The sequence below is a fragment of the Mya arenaria genome, chromosome 6, assembly GCF_026914265.1.
Source record: "Mya arenaria isolate MELC-2E11 chromosome 6, ASM2691426v1".
Lineage (NCBI taxonomy): Eukaryota > Metazoa > Mollusca > Bivalvia > Myida > Myidae > Mya > Mya arenaria.
The window spans coordinates 63,598,583-63,612,070 of NC_069127.1; the positions used below are offsets into that span (position 1 = coordinate 63,598,583).

Below are 13,488 nucleotides of genomic sequence, written 5' to 3' on the forward strand. Positions count from 1 at the left end.
AGGCGAACGCACTACCACTGAGCTATCTTGACGTTCTCTCGAGTATTCTTACAGTATATACGTATTTATACGATACATTGCAAAGTATAGTATGTCAATTATTTGTGCCCGCTAAAGACGCCTTAACATTTTTTATCGTGTTTATGACACAAACTTTCACCATTATGTGCATTAGAGGTTCGCGAATCGAATTTCATCGCACTTCATCTTAATTCACTAAAACAATAGATTAGTCCTTCGTAAATAGTTTAATATGTCTCAGCACCTCTTACCTGCACAATATTCCTTTCATTATAACTCTTACCAGTTCATGTACCTAAAACAAAACTCTTACCTGTAAATATACTTTTTTAAAAGTGTTCATTGCTCTGATAAATGGAATGCACATATTTCGTTTAAACTGTAACGCAGATAACGGCGATAAAAGAACGTGCATGCGTTATTCGTTTATCAATGTTATATTAAATATCGTCATAGAATACATAATAAGTCAATACAATTGCTCATAATCCCTCATCACTGTATGCTGGGCATGTGCAGCCTGACTTATTGAAAACTTGGAACGCCTTCAGCACCAACACATCGGTGGGAGGTTGGCATCATTAGACACTCCTTCGAAACTTGAATAAAAATGTGAACTTGTTCAAAGTAAGAGTGTAAATACTGGATAACAAGATATTTGGCCCTTTTGTCCACAATTTATTCAGAAATACGTTTAATTTACGGCCATTTATAACTGGGATAATAGTTTGAAACACGATCTCTTAAAAACAGTGACCGTATTATGAAAATGATTTTGACCTTTCCTCTAATTGGATCATATATAGTTTGACATGGTTGTTTTATACAGACGACTTATTAATTTACAATTGTATTCACTTCATCCATAAACATGTTGGAGTAAAAAAGCTTTTTAAAGCCTAAAATATATCATCACAGCATTTATAGAGTCCCAGAAATTATGCAGTTATGAGCAATAACTTACAAGCTACAACATGTTATCAAGGCAGTGAAGATATCCTGTACAAATGCATGTGGATTTTGGATTCCTTCTGACCCCATACTATTTGTGATGACTTGTATTGTTTTCTGTGCAGTAAACAAAATAAAACCAATCAGGTTTGAAGATAAATATAATTATAGTTAAGTTGGGTTTTTTTGCATTTAAATTTTGCGTAGGTCATTCTAATACTAATTTCAATTGAATAAAGAACAAATATAAACACTGTTATATCTTTATGTATAATGTACATTTAGTCATTCATTTTATAGATAAGTAATTAGGATTCGAAACATACAAAGATGGGTGCACAAGCCATCCAAATGAATTTTAGCATTGATGAAGCTATCAGAAAGCTCCTATTTTGTGTGTCGGATTCCTGAAAGACTGACTGATATTACAAACGCATAGTTTGGGGCAAGAACTTAACAATACAAGCTACATCACACTATCAATTCATTTAAAGACATAATGATATTGCAAAAGAATGCATATCGTATTCAACAAAAGCTCAATAATAATACATACGCATAGTTTGAGCAATATTTTACAAGCTACATCACGCTATCAGCGCAGTTGAACAGATGCCATCTCCTGGATCATTCTTTTGAGAAAAAAACCACGGAACCATATCAGACGCTGCTTTCACGTTGGTAATGATTTACTTTGCATTAAAAGAATAGTCCCAGTCAAATGAATCGCACGAGCTTTCTGTTAATTTAATTGATTATTGTTCTCAAAGCAGCAATAACAGTGTTTTCGTTAATGTATAAGTCATTTTACTAGTCCGTACGCATAAACAATCCGCTAATTTAACTATCTATTGGAAAGAACTCAGTTAAATATAAATTTAACTCTGGTGGTGGTTTTTTCCCGTTTTTGGCGATCCCATAGAGAAGAAATTAGCGAAGTCACAACATAATTTATCAGTACAGTGTTGTTGTTGTTTTTTTCGAAAAAAAAACATGAACGCTTCACACGCACACACTCAAACTTTGCTAAATTGGAATTGTTTCAGACTGTAAACGACGAAACATTTAGAACGAGGAATTACAGAAAAAAAACCTTGAAGATGGCATCTGGTTAATTTATTGCAATATCTAAAAAGACATCCTTTCCTCAACATTTTTTTATACATGTGTATTACTTAAACAAACTATATACCGTTAACATATTCGCATAAACTGTATTTTGATGTTTCCAATTCTGACATATATAAAGACATATCAAGATGGTTTGGTCAGTTATAAAAGAAGCATGTGTGAGTAGGAGTAAGTAAACAGCAATGAAGCCTTTTTGGAAGAGTTGATCAATTAAACAAATTAAAGTATTTAAAAGCATGCCAAATAGGAAAGGAAAGCATGCCATTGTCTACATGCAGCTTGGTTTGAAAGAAAATAGCTACAACATAACCCTATATGTAATTAAATATTAACATTTTTGTTCTGAAAGGCAAGCAAAATCAAAATTTAAAAAAAAAAATCAAACTAGAACTGTAAGCATAGGCTAACGAATACCCCCCACCCCTCCATGTCTAGGTTGTTTGCCCTGGAGTTAGGCCGGACAAAGCTAATTTTGCCTACAAGGGGAGATAACTCCAGTCAGGGTCATGTGACCTGTACCAAATTCACAGAGGCGAAAGTTTACAACATGGCCATTAATTTCTGAAAGTTTGATAAAGATTTGTTGAATAATAACAAAGATGAATCCCGGACAGGGCTTATTTTGCCTACTTTAACACATCAAGGGGAGATAACTCCAGTCAGGGTCATGTGGCCTGTACCAAATTCACAGAGGCGAAAGTTTACAACATGGCCATTAATTTCTGAAAGTTTGATAAAGATTTGTTGAATAATAACAAAGATGAATCCCGGACAGGGCTTATTTTGCCTACTTTAACACATCAAGGGGAGATAACTCTGGTCAGGGTCATGTGACCCGTACCAATTTCACAGAGGCGCAAGTTTACATCATGGCCATTAATATCTGAAAGTTTGAAAAAGATTTGTTCAATAACGACAAAGATGAATCCCGGACAAAAAAAAACGGACGGACAGACGGACAGACGGACAGACAGACAGACAGACGGACAGACGGACAACCCGATTCCAGAATACCCCCCCCCAAACTTTGTTTTGGGGGGTATAAAAAATCTGATAACATAGTATCTGAAAGCTTAAGATTGATCCATCTCTTTTGAAAATACTTGTTTTTTGTTTGTTTTACAAAATGCAATTTGGACTTGCATTTTAGAAAAAAAACTATAGAATTAGACATTCACTTGAATTAATCTTTGCAAATAAAAATATTTTCTGAAAAAAAAGAATGTCAAATATGTAGTATAAGATGTGATGTGTAAATTGTCGTACTGTTTAATGTATAATTACACATATAACAATATTTTAGATGTATATATTAAAATATATATTAACAATGGGGCAATGACAAGACACTAAACCAATACATCGTTTGTTCAAAATTTTAATAAGTTAATAAGTTTATAAATGTTAACAACGTGATGAACGTAATGGTTGTTATTTTTTTAACGTAGATATTTGATGTCCTTTTATATTTAAATATAAACAAGAACAACTGCAACTTTTGTTTTACATCTTGTTAGAAATACAGCAGATTACATGTGTATCATACAGATTCAAGAGAAGTAAAGATTTGAGAGTTAACAACAATAATGTAAACAAAGTTTTTGATTTTAACAACGTTCCGAACAATCGGCCAGTTGTTTTTGTTACGATATCATATGCATTTTTTCCTCTACATTGTTTTGTATATGGACATAAATACACTTCCATTCATACGTTCAAAGCAAACTTAGATAAAGCGGCATTTGACATACAAACAGCATGCTCATTCGTGTACTTTATGTTCTCATCTTGCTTTCACAACATTTCTAATAACTTTACAACAGTTAAATTAGCTATATACATGTTCATGTCTTTTTTTAAATATATATACATGCCTACATTCTTTCGTTTCAACAAATAACAATTTATAATAAGGTGTTTCTGCAACACATGCAAGTGTAACATATTTAAGCTATTTTGTTTAATAGATCAGTACATAATATACAAAACATGATACTTGATAGGTTTGCCTTCAATTCAAAGCAATGTAATCACGTTTCGAACCAATAGAATTTGGAAATGGCAAACGATTTTATGAACATTCACAACAGCGCTATAACACTATTGCAGAAAAGGTCTTTATTATAGGTAAGTATTTTTTTAAATAACTCATTTCTACAGTCCATAATATATGACATAATACAAATTCACCACAATAAAACTATTAGCAACAATGGCACAGATTTCATTTCTTAAAAAAATAACACAAATTGAATGAAGCAACACTTTTCAAGCATTCACATACGGTGTCTACACATGATTTCGACGAACTTGTGACTGGGAATAACCGCTGATTGTTACGTGACCTTTCAATACGATGTCCTTTCTTAATTCCCTAAATATACCCTTTTTGCGCCAGTGTTTCTATAAGGTTATAACACCTTACAAAGAAATTTACACATTAGCGTATGTCTGAACATGAAGTTAAACATTTAATTCAGGACAAACAGTGTATATTGAGTACATATATTTCGGGTACCGTTTTTGTCTTTCTTGATTAAACTTTTAGGTACCATTAATTAATGCACTATGCATACCAGAAATGTGCGACTTGAACGAACGTGTTGGTTTCTGGTAAAGATTTGAGACACCTATTAGCAAGTATTTGTACTAAAAGGTATACGCTATTATACGATATTCATTAGCCATACTTGCATTTAACTTTGTGTAATTCAACAATAACGAATAACTCTGTACTTGTGGCCTTATATCGCTATTGCTTTTGCCAGAAAAGTTAATTATTTCAATTAGTTTACGAAGCAAAAGAACAAGATATCGAATGAACATTAGTTCCCAGGAGCGTGCTTATTTAAGATTATGTCAATATATTGTCCCTTTTGTTAAAGCATTACTACAAAAATGCATTCATATCGTCCCGTTTTCTCTCGATATATTTTGACACAATAGTACGAACAATTATAAATAAATCACCACCATACATAATATTGCGACTACACATATTGTTATATTTACACTGAAATAATTTTTGCATGAGATATATAATTTATTACTAAGAAAAATATGTCTAAGCGTGACGTTTATATTAACCATTTATTGATATGACATTGAAATCTCTAATGATAACATATCCGAAATAAAATACAGTTGCAGTGGTAAATTATCGTTCTGCTATAGAAAGGCTTACATTAACTAAGTCCCATGTTGTTCACAATAGTTATATACAGTATTGCTGATTAATACTGAATAAAACGATTTCGAATGGGCTATTCAAAAAGCTTTTAGAATTAGGTTTTCGTAAAAAGTTATGTTTCAATCATAAGATGATGCGTCAGCAAAATAATTTTGATCGTTTTTACGCTAAGATCAGATGAGAAAAAATATGGAAGGGTGAGAACTATATACTTTTTGTGTTATAGCTATAAATGTTTATTTATATGTCACCACTGACAGTCTTAGAAAATAGACTGCGAATGCACCACGCCCGTACAAGTCATGCTACCCCGCCGCATAGTGCTTTTAAAATTGTACATAGCCGAATGTTCCCCGCCCGCTAAACCTATATAAGAGCCCTTAGGGCAGCAACAGAACAAGTAGCGGTTGTAATACTTCCTAAACTGACTGCTTAGAAAGTAGAGCGCGTATGGATTCACGCATGAGTAGATATAAGTCAAGCAAAATGATGTTATTTTAAGAACATGCCAAGACATATTGTACTCCGGATCTGCGAAATGTCCAGCTAGGATCGATATGTGACGTGGTAGCCAGCATACAGCAAAGATGGCGACAAAGGAAAGAACTACTTTGGCCACCTTCAAACGCGCTTGAATCTGCCTTTTTTGCTGTTGATTCATCGCTGATCCTTTTACGGATTCACAGGGCAATGCCTTACTACTGATTACCAGGATTCTCGCCATCATGACGTAGAACATTGCGATGACGAGAAGAGGTATAACAAAGAACACTATAAATCTGTACATGGAGTGTGCCTTGCTGTACCACACTGGCAAGCTGTCTTCCGGATATATTTTACAAATCGCGATAGTTACTGGTACGATTGTGGTGTTTTCATTATCCATTTGGGCTCCTCCTTCAAAATATAGTACGTTTGATGTAACTGCCTCCGGTATTGCGAGAGCGGCGGAAAGAATCCAAATTCCAACCACAGTTACTACGGTTATAAGCGTAGGTTTTCCCGTGTGCTTACTCATGGGGTGAACAATGGCAATATACCGGTCACCACTTAGGGCAGTTAGTGTAAATACCGAGACACCAAGAGAAAGTGTTTGCATGTATTCGTTAAATTTACACAGAAATCGCCCAAAAGGCCAAGAGAAACACGTGAAAAGCGTGGACGAAAACGGCACAGAACACAATAATAACAGTAAATCACCAATTGATAAACTGACTACAAAAATGTTAGGAGTATTCCGCAAAGACTTGTTTTTCAACACCGTAAAGATGAGAGTGACGTTTCCCACGACGCCAATAAGGAATATTATAGCGAAGAGAATAGGCACCAGAATGGCTTCCACGTTTTCGTGTGGCTCCTCGTAAACATCAACAGTAGGCGTACTATTCACACCATCTCCTGTCGTATTGATTCGTCCATAAAAAACAGTCCCGTTGACTTGAGACAGTGTTTCTGAAGACATCTTATTAGGTTGTCCGACCGTTCGAACTTAGTTGGCATAGACTACGTAGCTTGGCCGTCTTATATATACCGGAGACCAACCTGAAAGACGAAAAGTTGGGAACACATTATGGATGGCTTGATCACTAATATCAATAAAAATATATATGTTAAACCGTTATAGATATTGCAGGATGAAAATGTATATAAACAAAACTGGGAGCAAACGACAGGTTGAAATAAAACCAAATAGTTTAACATGATCATGCATAGCACCCAAATAGTCATATTGCAATGAATATATTCAGAAACATACAAAGTTATCAATTCTGTATGACATGATTATTATATTTTCAAGATATAAACACTTACAACATATATATCTAATAGTGTTGTCTTGATGTAAGCCAATTTACGGAGGGAAATTGTGTAAAAAGGCTAATTGCGAAAGTATAGCTCGAACTATACTTCACATATTTTGCTAACAAATCTCCTTTACCTTATTTTGGTATCAAAATAATTTACTGGAAAAGGCAACATAAACTGTTATTGATACTTTTTTCACTAGACAATAATTGTTATGATCAATTATTATTTAGTCACAACGTAAGAATCAATTAAATTGACACCAAAACATGACGTCATGGTTATTATGAACAAAATTAAAACTACATATAAAAACAGCAATTAAATAATTATAACCGTTTGTCAGATATAAGTTTATGTTTAAACGTTTGGTAACTGGGCTTGCTTCTGTAGTTTATTATATCAATATAAATGTGACTGAAAAAATGCAAAATATATCTTTTGAATCAATCAATTGATAAACACATTAAAATGAATTTCTGGTAAAAACACATTAGTTATCCTTTAACATTTTTCTTTGAAATTAACTAGTTAACCTGTTATTATTTTCGCCTATCCATAATATATGGAACATTGGTTTCCTTTAAACACACATGTCAGTATTCGCCGTTGATGATCCTTAAAACAGTTTGAGTAGCATATATTTTAACTTGGATGAATCGGGGCCGAGAAATAAAAAAATATTTTCTTATTGAACTAAGTGCATCTGTCTTAAAATTGACATAAACATGGTTCAATAATGTTGTATCTTAAACAGATGTTTGACATAAAACTGTACATTCCAAGAGTCATCACAGGTGCTTTCTTGTTTGATCTTTTATCGAAATGTAGGTTTATCTACCTACGAATAAGACAAGTTTCATCTTTATTACAATAAACAACTCAAAGTTTCGATTAGATAATTCATTAACATTTTATACGCACTAATCTCTTCCGATTGTGTTGGATAATCGTGCATCGATCTAGGAATTGCACCTTAATCGCCCGTAAGCGCCTGTTTTGAAGTCATTCAAATATGAAACGTTCCTGAACATTTTCAAAAACATATATAGGTGAGAAGATAAGACATAAAATAAATGTTATACATTTTTTGAAGAAAATGAATTCAAAACCAATAAAATAGGAAACAAATATTCCGCTCACCGGAAGCAGGACTTGAAATTAGGATTCTTGTTCACAGTTTCTATTAGGTAGTAGGATAATGAGCAGGTTTCACTAGGAATTATACAACCTGTTGTTTTTGTCTTTACTCGTAGAGATACACAAACCTACTGGGCAAAACAGAGAGGGCTGCCTGAAATGTCACTTAACTACAAAAACAATCTAAAAAGGAGTCTCTTACGAAACACGAACTACATTCAGTAGAGAAAAGACCAATCAGGAATGGATTGACTTAGGAAGCACGAACTGCATCCAGTATTAACAAAACCTATCTGGAATGGATTAACTGAAGATGCATGAACTACATCGCGTATAAACAAAATCAATCTGAAATGGTTTTACTTAGGAAGCACGAACTACATCCAGTATCAAAAAGACCAACCTTGAATGGATTAACTGAAGATGCACGAACTACATCCAGTATAAACAAGATCAATCTGGAATGGATTAACTTAAGAAGCACGAACTACATTCAGTATAAACAAGATCAATCTGGAATGGATTAACTTAAGATGCACGAACTACATCCAGTATAAACAAGATCAATCTGGAATGGATTAACTTAAGAAGCACGAACTACATCCAGTAAAATCAAGACCAATCCGAAATGGGTTAACGTAACGAAACAAACTACATGTTAAGTATGAAACTTGATTAAAACTGTTCTGGGGCTATAGTGGAACAGTCAGCACTGTTAACGCCTCTATCATCGGTTAAAGCGGAGTTCATTTAATATTTTCGAAACCGGTGGGGAAATAAATCCTTTTAAAGAAATACACCTGATGCAATTTTTTGGTTATGAATATAACAAATAAAAAAATATGAACGGCTGATTAATTCACTACTTATCGTAAAACAGTTTAAAAACTAGAAAATACATTCAAAATCTCAATAAACCATAAGCGTGTGTTTGTAGCCCTAGTTATGGTTCCGATATCCGTTGAATATTTTCCCTGAGGGGAACTCATTTGAGTTTCTAGACTTTAAATGTTTTAAGTTAATGCACTTGAACTCCCTTTTTTTGAATACATGGCTGGTCAGGATAAGTTTTTGCTTTGGCGGACTTTTCAGTCATGCCATTGTTATGGTTTTAATTGATGATGCTGGATGGTGTTTGAAGATGTGCCTTATATTAATATCAAAATAGAATCCATTTTGCGTAAAGTATGTTTGCATGCTGATCCCAATATTTATGACGGTTTATAGCAGTAGCCACCGTTACAACTGACATAAACCAGTTATGCAATCGTGGAAGGAATGCAATGACTCTCTATTCCATCGACATGAAAGTGAAGCTGTTGTTGTTGATGATGTTGTTGTTGGTGGTGGTGGTGGTGGAGTTGTTGTTGCTGGTGTTTCTTTTATTTGGATAAATATGTTGTGTCTATGAATACAATGTTTATATCTATAACACGGAACACGCTAAGTTATTGACAAATTGTCAGGCGTGGTCGGGGAATAAACAACAAAATATTAGTTAATTGCTGTGTGAATTTTCCGGGAGTAGTACAACAACATCATACAGTTTAAAAAGAGATTTGATATATGATACAACATCGAATTTATGTTTGAGCAGTTCTTTTCATCTGTAATTTATTTTGCACGAAAGGAAATTTTCGAACATTCAGCTTCAAGTTACCATAAAAACGTTTGTAAATCAGGATTCTCATTTTTCTAATAAAGGTTAATTTATGTTTATTTTCAAAAATATCTTTATGAACATTTTTTTTAATTTAATGTGGGTTTTTTTTAAATCAAGGGGAAATAACTTCACTTTATTTCAAAAACGTGGACATTTTAGTTGATATTTTCACTATAACTACTTAGTCTACTACATATCAAATTAATATTTTCACTTTTGTAATTTCACTGATAAAACTCCATATTTCATCGAAAAGCATACAAAAAAATGTTTATAACACACAAAGTAGTACACTTGATACATGTGTTCTATACAGCCTTATCGTTACTCACGTTGCATACATTGATGCAAATATTTAATGTTAATCTATATAATGATGAAAAGTAAAATAATGACATTGCTGACTTTTAATATGAAATATGTTTGCTTTTGATGCATTATAAGATAAGCGCAGAAGTTAAACAGAAAAATAATTATTTATCAAACAAATCTAGTCTGACAAATCATCACGAATATATTAAGTTTTCAGTTAGTTACGGCGATACGTTTCTTCAACGTGTATATAAAATGCTCCATTGGTGATGTTCTTAAAAAAAGCTCGTCAGATTATAACAATCAGTTGTCATTAAATGCGTCATTTTTCTACTAGAGCACCGGAAACACTGTCGCATAGAACTATTTAAAATACAGTAACAGACAATTACAAAACCTTGTTTCTGAACCAATGATGACGTGATCGGCTTTGTTTGTGTTTAATATTTGATACATTACTACTAAACAAGATGTTTTAAGAAAGGTGAATGAATACATAAATAGTCCGAAATGTCAACATTGCTTAATGTAATGATTGAAATATTTTTACCGGAACACATTGTTTGTTTAATTAATAAATGATTACCTGCTTCGAAGATAAACATATTAAAACGTGAAAAAATAACGCAATAATTGAAAGAAATACGCGTAAAGTGTATATCCAGTAGTTGAAGAACTCCCGTTGAGTTACTTCTTATTAATATTCTTAATTATTATTACTTGAAATACGCAACATTCAAACGAAATTGCTATATTTTTTTTCACGTTTAAAATTCAAAAGTACAGTGTATATCCATTAATGAAAAATTCCACGTTTAATTAGTTTGTTTAATAAAAGTATATACATATTTATTACCGTTTATCAACAATGGTAAGGTAATAGTTCCTCTTTCTCCATATCATATAAAACTATATTATTCCAAAATATACAAATGGTAAACCACTTCCAACCAAGAAACTCTCCGAATTGTTGTGCAAGCTTTCACCATCTGTCAATTCACATTGCTCGACAACATGTTGAACACGTTTTACAGGTACAAAAATATATATTTGGTTCCCAAAATACACGTGTAACACAAAACGCTACAATCTTTTGCTAAATCTGCTGAGGTAATTACTAGATGTTTACCCATCAAGTCCAAGTGATGTTTTGGTCGCTGAGAAGCAACTCAAATACTGTTCTGACACAATGCCGACTTTCCCGCCTGCGAATGAAATGTGCGGTTAGGAAATGCAGTGTTGTAGACAAGCGCGTCAGAAATGTATAATGTATTGGGGTTTTTTACCATACATCTCACACGGCTTACAGCCGATATCCTTTTGCCAATGAAACGCTTGAAACGTTTTCCGATTCTGTTTAACGGTAAAATAAAAACATTTACTGGTCGGTATGAAAAGTGTTGATCGAAAAACTTTTTAAGAGCCTAAAAGGTGATTGACTTTAAGTACCATATATAAGCATAAGAGCTTAAAATGACCATCATGTCAATGTATAACTAATTGATATTCTTATTTGCGAAAACGATGTCTTCGTTATTTTCCCTATTCACGTATGATGTTCGATAAATGATTTATTGCATTTTTACTAATTAAACCAAAATTGTACACATTTATACTTCAATAACTTCCCATAACTTACAATTCGTAGGCTTACTTTTTCATAAGCTTAATTGAGGAATGTGTTCATTGTGTATATCTCTTTAAACTATGTTGACATAAAATGAATACAAAAAAACAATCAAAACATTTCAACTGTACCAGCACTAATTGTATGAGGCTTTGATATAATATTTGTTTGGAAAATAAAGCTACCAGTCAGCTATAAATGTAAATTAGCAACTAAGATTGAGAGGAAAAATACTGTCATTGTTAAACTCGACAGAGGTAACTGTGTGTTAGATGTTTACAGCCAAAGAAATAATCATTTCATGCATTGTAATTAATCAAAGCATTTAACTGAAACCCTCATAAAACAAATGTTTTCAGATTTGCTTGCAAAATATACTTAACTCTAATTACAAGACTATTGTACAGAAATGAAATCGTAAAATGAATAAAATTTAAATTTATGCATAAGTCATTACTTATTGTCTATTGTTTTTTAAATTTACTGTACATGCTGTTTTCATAAAAACGTCTTAATGAAATGAAAGCCACTACAATAATTCCTCAGTGGAATATGGTTTCACAGTCATTACTCTTTTAATCATTATAATTGTTTAATAACATGATGCACGAGGGACGTTGAAAGTTTTGAAACCGACATCATAGTGTGTGCATACAACGTGGTTTAACGTAACAAGAAACTTGATGCATATTTTGGACATTTTGAATGTGTGAATATCGATTTGCACTTATTTCTGTTGAGCTGTGCAAGGCCACAAAATTAAATGCGAGATGACACCACATATATAAGATGTACGCAGGCACTAGAAACTATCCAGTTGTGGAGCGTGCCATTGATGATGTGTGATTTAAAACACTGTTTGACTCTCTTCTTGCTTGAGTATTAATGGGAGTTTACATAGACATGCCTCATCTGTCATAGATCATCCTGATCGTGGTTGTGTGTCAGTGGTTATTTTGTTTAAATAATTATAAGTTAAAAACCGTTGTCTGATTGAATAAATATCCCGGCTATTACTTGAGAGAATATTATAATAGTTAACTACAACTTTTAAAAGATGTATTTTGGTAATCGAATATACGTTCGAAAGAATTACAGAATATTCGAATATCAATTTTGCCATTCGTTGGTATCCCTAAAGAAATAAAAAAAACAGATAATGATAAATTTAGGATACGTGTGAGTTTACAATATACATGAACTAGTTTAAACACCCAGTGAACTTCGAATCGCTGATCGTTCCAAGACTGTGAAGCAAATATGTTTTTTAAAAGATATTTCGAATCAGGCATGGGCTGGTATTCTATACTGGTCTTAACTGGATCTAAGAACGATGTAGCTAATCAGGTTGTTTGTTATTTATAACTGACCAATAGAGTGAATGAAGTCAATCATGTATGACCATAAGATTGACTTAAGTAACATATTGAATACCACCCCTGGCCCCAATTTCTCGAAACTTCTCAAGCTTTACAGGCTTAAGTCGCTTATTTCAATTAGCCAAAATACATACTGAAAATGTTTTTTTGGTAAATGAAAAATGGTTTATTCTGATAATCATACAGATTATTCCTACATAATTTCTAAAAATTCTTGAAGAAGTAAATATAACACATTTTATAGAATAACAAAAATAGTGAGATTAGC

General features: G+C 32.9%; 1 protein-coding gene across 2 annotated transcripts; it reads right to left on the reverse strand.

The window, feature by feature from the left end:
- Positions 1-691: 691 nt before the first annotated feature.
- On the reverse strand, positions 692-11,459 carry LOC128236698 (neuropeptide CCHamide-1 receptor-like). Of its 2 annotated transcripts, none has more exons than XM_052951768.1 (2): positions 11,344-11,459; positions 692-6,835 (listed from the first exon to the last, which is right to left on the reverse strand). In XM_052951768.1, the coding sequence occupies exon 2, from the start codon at positions 6,753-6,755 to the stop codon at positions 5,556-5,558; it is 1,200 nt and encodes a 399-aa protein (XP_052807728.1). In that variant the 5' UTR covers positions 6,756-6,835; positions 11,344-11,459; the 3' UTR covers positions 692-5,555. The 2 variants fall into 2 exon arrangements, with proteins under 2 accessions (XP_052807728.1, XP_052807727.1); XM_052951767.1 differs by lacking the exon at positions 11,344-11,459 and adding an exon at positions 11,071-11,337.
- Between the last annotated feature and the right edge of the window lie 2,029 nt (positions 11,460-13,488).

What these genes read in the sequence shown, in the direction of transcription:
- LOC128236698 (XM_052951768.1), bottom strand. Translation starts at nt 6,755, where the DNA reads ATGTCTTCAGAAACACTGTCTCAAGTCAACGGGACTGTTTTTTATGGA.